At 37.5% G+C, this 8,527-nt stretch overlaps 1 protein-coding gene across 1 annotated transcript; it reads left to right on the top strand.

Moving 5' to 3' along the window:
• Positions 1-1,014: 1,014 nt before the first annotated feature.
• LOC142342872 (protein Wnt-7b-like) lies at positions 1,015-6,811 on the top strand. Its single transcript, XM_075394509.1, has one exon. The coding sequence runs from the start codon at positions 4,357-4,359 to the stop codon at positions 5,632-5,634; it is 1,278 nt and encodes a 425-aa protein (XP_075250624.1). The 5' UTR covers positions 1,015-4,356; the 3' UTR covers positions 5,635-6,811.
• The last annotated feature ends 1,716 nt before the right edge of the window (positions 6,812-8,527 follow it).

Genomic DNA, 8,527 nt, shown 5'->3' with positions numbered 1-8,527 from the left:
TATCCGTCGGCCAAAATTGGCTTGACAAAAAGTAGGGCTGGTATATTTTTCCTAGACTCCATTACATTGGATGGTGTTGGGGCAATTATCTCGACCTACTGTCTGTATAAACAAAACCATCTAATTGTTTAATAGTATAATAGTGATAAATTTCCACAATGTATGGAAAAAACCGCAGAGTAATTAACTGCTCTCAAATCGCATTCACACCCCCCAAGCTAAAGCTAGCATTCCTAAAACGCGGCTAGCTAATTAACCAACGGCTCGCCAGTTGTATGAGAATAATTTGCCCAATGTTAGTTGGTTGTTTAATTTACAACCATTTTATAGAGAAACTTATGCAGACGAATTGTCCTTCTAGTGGTGTCTCGAGAGCTAACTACAAACTTTAGCTTAAGCATTAGCCGGCTTTTGCGTAAAGGGGATTAACCTTTGAAAAAGAAAAGGCTCATAAAAAATATGGCAGATCTATGATGTCATTCATTTCACCCCAAAAAACTGGTTTCAAAAATTTTTGTCAATAATTGGCTACCTAGGATACTCTGATTGGGCCTTAATTTTTGAGATACAAATAGGTTTCTCCATGCTAATACTTCGGTTTTTCTTTGAAATGTTTGTAAAATAATAATCCATAGATTAAAAATTGTTTCTATTGTTTGAATGTTAAAGGGAGCTTAATGTTAAAGCTGCAAAGGAACGATAAGATGGCAGAAAGATAAGTGAACAGTCGGTAAAAAGCCATTACAGTGTGTTGACGTTAGTTTTAAAACGTGTAATGAGATCTTTTAAATGAATGAATTATATTGCAATCTGTTCAGAATTTCTGTAGTTCAGCCGAAACGTAGAACTTCAAATTGATAATAGTTCAAATTAATGTTGAATACTTTCTGTTTGTACCCTTAGACTTATGCATATTTTCATTCTTTAGAATTGAACGGTATTCCACGGTATGCCACTCGAAAAACTTGCGCATGCTGTTTAGGTCGAACGTCTGTTTTTCGGTCATGTAAAAGTTGCGTGACATCATCGTTGTGCCTTTTGCGGAATTTGTGCGTCTAGTTCTTTGATGTTGAGGTATTACGCAACAATTGTCTGAGAAGAACGTGAATACTACAGTGCAGATCATTACTGCTGTACAATAATTGCGTAACAGTGTCTGAATAGATCGCTGCATGTGGTGACATCTAGAGTATTTTTTCTGTAAGTTTTGATTGAAAATAGTGACGCTTCAAGACTGTCATGTTAATCATAATGCATTAAGTGTGTTGTTATGGTAGCTAGAGATTATATTGTTTTGGGAGCAGAAGGTTGGTACTTAGTTAGCTATAAGGAAACAGCCAATCCCAAATTGTTTATCCTCGATTAGAGCAACCCCCGCTGTTTACATTAGGAGAGCCCCAATACCCGCCATTCCAAGTTAGTTCACGTGCTGCATGGGCCGGCTATCCTGACGTAGTTAAACATGCTCGCTACGTATCGAGTACGTCCTATCTGATTGTTGATTGGGTCCACACCTTGAATTTCCGGCTGATTGCTTGTAGCTACAGCTGATTTATTGTTTTGAAATTGTCAACATTATTTTCACTCCAAGCCTTCATTTCGCCAGTTTTGGTTTGGCCAATTTCAAAAATTAGAAACTGAAATTTAGACCTGCCAAGTAAATCTTCTAATTCGCATTCTCAACGCTCATTGGTCAATAAGCGCAGGTAAGTCGCCTGCCCAGAACATTTGGCTTGATTTGGTACTGGTGCTGCTTAATTCAGTCAGAATTTTGACTAAGTTTGCTGCGTTATTTCAAAAATACTTGATCGCATTTACATTTATTCTCTGCTAATTATTTCGGAGAATTTAGATCAAAACCCAATTTTGCCCCTGTGCTACCGGTAGCCCCTATTGATTTATAGGCCTCCATATCCGCTTAAATTGTGGTGAGCACGGTGGGCTGTGTTATGTGTTGGTTAACTGTGCTGTTATAAAAGAATCGTAATAGCTAGTTATGAGTTATAACTAAGGGGGGGAGAAGGTTGTTGAAACTGTAGATCCCTGGTTGTGTTTACAGTTCGCTTCTGTCATTTGAAAGGCGAGTTTTGTCGCCACCTGTAAAATATACTGTTTGCCAAACCCTTTGAATTATAAAATACGGCTAATTGTTCCTCAAAGTGCCCCGAGGCTGTTTATTTTTTGTGGCTCGTAAAACAATTTCAGCCCAAGCAAGTTTATTTTCTCTTGTCAAACTTTTCTCTCCCTTTTCTCTCTCGATCGCTCCTTCTTACCTAACTTCTATTAATATTCCTCTTAGCTCACTTTGACTTAAGAGTTACAGCCCTCTTGGAAAGTTACTGTCTCTCTCTTTGAATGTGTTACCAACTCTCAATCTTTCTCCACTACGCCTGACTTGAATCAATCGATCGCGGGAAGTCCAAAATTGGGCATAAATCTCGCCTGCTTCGCCCTATCGACATAACTTTTGTCAACATTGCGAGCCAGAGTCGTTCAACAACTGGATTCAATTGACGTGAAGAAATTTGAACAAACACTAGTTGACGTTGACTTCCAATTCAGTCCAAAATTTTCAGCTTTTGGAAACGTAATTTAGCAAACTCAACTTATACCGAAAGTTCATCCACACTTGTAAACTGGGCCAACGTTTCCTCTTACGCTTGGTCGAGTGAAATAATAAGGAAGTTTGATTACAATACCTAATATTTGCGTTGGAATTTATCTCGAATTTAAAAGATTCTACCCCCCAAAAGTTAAAGTTGCTTACTTAGGCTTACAATAAGATATTTCTCACTGAATTACGACATCTGTAAAAGTTGAAAGCTCTTGAAGTTGAGTTTGTCGTCATTAGCAGCTATCGGTCTATTATTAAAGCGAAGGCAAACATTACTGAAGTTTAGCCGATTAAGTTTACTATTACAAGACATAACCATCTAAATAGTCTTATCTTATTCACAGTTTTGCCACTTTAAACCATTACCAGATTATATAATTCAATAACTCCTAAGCCAAACAATCAAGCCTTCTGTACGTAGTATTTGTAGCCAGCCTTAAAGCTTGAAAAGCTTTGTTGAATTCGGAGATTATCAGAAATATTAGACAAGCTTGTATTTGTAATTACAGGTTTTAAGCTTGGTTGATTACATCTAAAATTGCTGCTTAGGTAATTAATTTTGTTTCATAAAAATTGTTTGTTTTGCAACATTAGACTCAATTTCGGTGAAATTTATTTCATCTCGGCAGGATAGTTTATTGAGGTTGATTGTGCGTTGATTTCAATTGTGCGATTATAAAAGGAAGGCTGAACCAACTCCTTTCATCTTTCTTTTGCCCTCAATCAATAGATTAAAAGAGAAGTCGCTTTTAGTTCCAGAAATCCGGGATATTCTGGCCTCATTTCCATTATAAACTCACCTCAATAGCTCCCTATGGAATCGCAGCCGAGTTTGTGCTTCGTCACTTGAAAGAATTCATTCTTCCGAGCATCAAAGATCAATTTATGGGACCTACCTCCCCCAAATTTATTCCCCAAATTTGTGAAATGTTATGAAAAATTATTTCCAAATTTGTTACTGAGGGAAGATAGAGAAAAAGAACCACATCGGTGCCACACTTTTACTTTCAAATACAGTGATTTTACTGGGGTAGAAATTATTATTTTTGTTCCCCTTTATCCGATAATCTCGTTGATTCACGTCAGAGTCAGCAAAGCCTTTGAATCCCTGGTTATTACGTAACAAATAAGCTTTAAAAGCGTGCTGATTGTTGGATAATATCGTTTTTACGTAACAACAACCACGGTCTTCATTTCATCAAATCTTGTTTTTTCGCCTGTCCTGTGAACAGAAATATTTGTTCATCGCAGTCTTAGATCCCACGCCTTTCAAGCGTCACACAACAAAGGAGTTGTTAGAGAAATTGCCGCCAATACAAAGCATCAAACGGAATTGATTATTTGGTTTATAACTAAGCATTCATTATAAAAACCGGCATTCTATATCTATCCATACATCCCCTGTATCTATAGTTATATGCCCTGCTTGTACACCTGAAATTATCAATCTAAGTGAAAGAGAAAAGATTGATTTAAACTAAAGCAAAGCAATCATTTTGTTTTACACAAATAATTCTGTAATCAATACCTCTCGAAACAATTTGTACAAACATTGTATGATTTGTTGTTCAAAAATCATTGCGTTAATTTAGTTTTGTCGCTTTTGTATTACACAGCCAATTAAATTGATCAGCGAAGCAGTCAAAAAATCTGCCGCTTTTTAAGCAGAAAAACATTGTTATAATCTTCTGCACGAATTACTGTACTACGCTTTATTTACAACAAAAATTACTATTTACAAAATGTATTTTGAACCATCAGAAATGTACTCTTCCTTTTTACCGCCCATTAACTGTCACAGCTCAGCCAAAAACGCCTCATCCAGAATTAATTTTGAATCAGATTGTCACAAAAGACGCAAAAACGACACAAGTTCTCGGAATTTGTACAGTAACAGCCAGCGTCTGTCACCACCTATGTATTATTACACCACATTCATTTGTTCTTTTTTAATACTTTCTTCGATTTTTCCAACCTCGGTATCAGCTTTCACTGCACAGACCTTTGAGGAACACGCACACAGGAAGCACAAAATGTTTGTCGAGGGTGCGGATGAATGGATTTTCAATTCGGAGAGCGAGTGTCAACACAGGTTCGAGTATGAGAGGTGGCCCTGTGACAAACAAGATCACGAGGACATCATTTCGGGCAGCAACTCTTCCCTTCTTCAGGGCACTAAAGAGGCGGCATTCGTTCAGGCCCTAACAGCCGCCAGCATTATCCACACTTCCTTAAAGCTTTGTTTCGACGGAACCGAAGGCGTTGATTGTGACTGTGAAGATGAAAATGAAAACAGATACGGCACTGTTAATACGGGCGATGAAACGAACACCTTCGTAAAGTGCAGCGAGCATTACATCAAGTACGCCAACCGAGTTTTTGGCAAGTTCCGGCAACAGTGGCTTTCCGGCAAAACAGAGCCCGAAGATCTGATGATCCTGCACAATTCGGAAACTGGTCGTCGAAGTTTGATCAAAAGGAAATTTGAAAAGTGTTCATGCAACGGACTGTCTGGGTCTTGCAGCTCCAAAACATGTTGGGAGGAACTTCCCCAGATGAGGCACATAAGTGCAGTTTTAAAGAGTGTATACAACAATGAAAGGAACAATGTGAAAACGTTGATGCATTCTGGTCTGAAGAAAAAGCTCCTAACGATAGATTCAAGAATGGTTCCGTCTAAGAATGCACTTGTCTTTATCGAGGACAGCCCCGATTACTGCGATTATATGGACAAGAGGAATTGTTCTAAAATTATACCCCCTCATTATGATCAGGACAATGTCGCGGAGTGGGAAGTGGAGCATCGGGCGAGGTTGCTGAAATCGTGCGATAATTTATGCCTCGAATGTGGTTATGATGTGCACGAAGAGCAAGTCAAATATCTTAATACCGAATGCGAATGCGTGTTTCATTGGTGTTGTACAGTTAACTGTTCAAGTTGCGAGGTGGACCAAACGTTGCATTCTTGCAAGAGAAATCTCCCTCTAACACCTCTCTTCCCTCAGAGCAATTCAAAGTGATCATTTATTACGCAAATGAGTGAAGGAATTCTTCGCGCAAATCGACGATTCTTTGAAGAATTGCAAATTACCCCAACATATACAATGCATCTAAACCTGCAGTAGATAAACTGTTACAAACCAAAATCTTAAAATGCTCTTAATTCAATAGCTTTCCTCCCTAATTCTGCAAGTTGAAACATCGTCTTTTGAACTGATGTTGAGAAAATTAAGTTTTTGCTGATAGTTATGTGCATTTTAAAGGAGAAATTTGATAACATCGAGAATCATGACTTTAAATGGCTAGTTCTAAAGCAGAAGATTTATAATTTGAATGAAGGCTGGTTCCAAATAAAGGAATGAACAGTATTTTGTGACCTGATCATGCCATAGTAATAGTGTCGGTTCAAGATTAGACGATGGTGTAATGTAGTTCATATGTCCATTGGCAGAGTAATTAAATTAGTAGATGTACAATGATGATGTTTGCTCTTAGCTGATTAACTTTCCTCTTCTTCTTCTTCTTCAAAGGAGGTCACAACTCCCCCTTATGTACCTTGGTCACTCCGTTGTGGTCAATTATGGCTCTAAAGTGGGCTACAATGTCCCAACCCAACTGTGTCATTGTTATGAATATTTCCTCAACTATGGACATTGTTATTGAAAGTGAGCCATAATACAGGGAACCGTGATTGGAGGAACGGGTACAGACATAAATGTTGATACAAAAAGTACAGTTTTGTTTTTAAAGTCTCGAGTATATATTTTTGTACTAATTTTGTTTCCTTATATTTTGTAGCCCAAAGCAGCGTCTCTCTCTCTCATTCTATGTCTAAATGTCCAGATTTCGTTCCGAGTATTACCCCGCACCCAAATGAAGCGTCAAATCTTGAGCTCACTTTATTCCTAAATAATGAGAAACATCAGAAACTGTGCATTGAAGATCAAAAATGTCACCAAACTCGCTCTCCCAATTTTCCTCCTGGCTCTAACTCAATTTGAATGGCCTAATGCTTAAGGAGGAGAATAAACGTGCGTGGTGATTGTGTGTACCCTGTTAATGAGCAGCTATCTGCAGAAGTGAACAGCTTAAGTTTCCCCCTACGAGTGAGTGGTGGTGGTTCGATGAAATTTGTAAATAGTTCAGCAACTGTAGCATGAATTTAATTTTCATTTCCAAATTTAGATTTTGTTACTACTTCTGTTTCTACTTACAAACACAAGAATAGGTAAAAGAGTACACAAAACTGTATCAAGGCGGAGAGCTTACGCATCTAGCTACTATCAGATATTAGTGTGTTAAGTTTGTAAGATGATTTTTGTTTCCGCAGTTTTTTTGTTTACAAGGTTTCGAAACAATTTTTAATGGTGGTTGAGAAACCATTTTTTATTCCTGTTTTTGCTCCAGGAGAATGACTACAGGATGTAAACTGTATCATCTTTTGATCATTGTGATCCTATCAAAGGCATGAATACATACTTTTCAAATTCAGTTTTTAAAAAACGGGTGTTTTGTTATGCCTTGAATATGTAATGGAATGGCTATGCACTTTCTGTAAGACTCGAAACTTGGTGGAAAGTTCCCGAAATTAATGTACATATTGCAGTTTTGTTTTGAAGCAAATAGTTGGACGCAGCCTTTTCAGTAAATTCGCCAATAGAAGCAAAAATAAGATCACATGTGCTTTTATTTGCGTAAAGCAAGAAACAAGGAAAAACAGAATCCTGCCTTCAGGTGGAAAAGATTTTGAAAATATAAACATCTGATTCAGCTCGATAGCTTCCTTAAATTTTAAGCTCCAATCAAAGCATAACGTAGCGATGTATGGACCTCTAAAGAAGATCACAAATTGTTAAATTGTAGTCCTAAACACAGATGGCAACTATGTTAAAGCTCTTGCAGAAATATGCTGGAGTTCAGTTTGTAGTTGCAATTTATATGCCTGACGTATTTTGAGGACATTCATAAATGATACACAAAGCATCTCTAATGGGCATAGCTAAAGAACTTTCTACCATACGTAGTCTGAACTCTTCGTGTACCATTAAACTTAAATAGGGTTGGTTTTTGATTTGTGGGATGTGATCTAAAGAGTGTTGTCAACTAGCAAAGCGGAAAAGACATTTTTTCCTTTTCAAATGTTGTGCAAACATTATATAAAACTTCTAGTGGATTTGACTTTGCATTGCATACGTTTCATAGGTGCAAGATGGTCTTGGTGACCGTATCATAAATTGACAAAAAATATCAATACGTGAATTTTCTGGGCAGGTTCAATGGTGTGGCTGTTGACCTGATCGATCGGTGTCATAAATCAGAGAGCAGTCATCTTGTCAAAGTTGGTCAAAATTGTGATCTCCAAGATGACATGAACAACTTTCCAGCCCATTTTTTAAAATTCTCAGCTCAAAATTTGACTTGGAGCTGTTCAAAACTTGATAAAGTTTTCAAATTTCTTTCATTTTTAAAATTGTTCTTGAGTAGTCAATTACAATGGTCGAGCTTTGTGTTGTTTTTAATCGCACGAGTTCGTGCATTGTGCAAAATGTGAGGAATCGTAAAAATCACCCGAGCGTGAAATAGTTTTTAATTAGAACGAGAGAAACTTTAAATTTAGACTGTCATATATAATGTATGAGTATTGAACAGAACATTGTGACTTGTGCAGGTTGGCAAAATGTATTAATCAAAATTATAATCTCTAGAATTAAATAGCAAGTTGTATTGTCTCGCTAGTTTAGCTCAATCGCTAGTTTAATTAGCCCTCGGGCATGTAATTGGTTTGTTTGAAAGCAGAAACCTTTTCGCACCTTGGTGCTAAAAGCATTTTCACAACTTGGTGAGGCTTTCGGAACGAGTTGACCAAGAATGGTCTAAAAAGGCTCCAGCTGCGAGTATTAAAGAGCTACCCCG

The sequence above is a fragment of the Convolutriloba macropyga genome, chromosome 7 (genome assembly GCF_964194025.1).
Source record: "Convolutriloba macropyga chromosome 7, txConMacr16.3, whole genome shotgun sequence".
NCBI lineage: Eukaryota > Metazoa > Xenacoelomorpha > Acoela > Convolutidae > Convolutriloba > Convolutriloba macropyga.
Note: the sequence above shows the minus strand (reverse complement) of the source record. Positions and strands in the feature narration are given on the sequence as shown.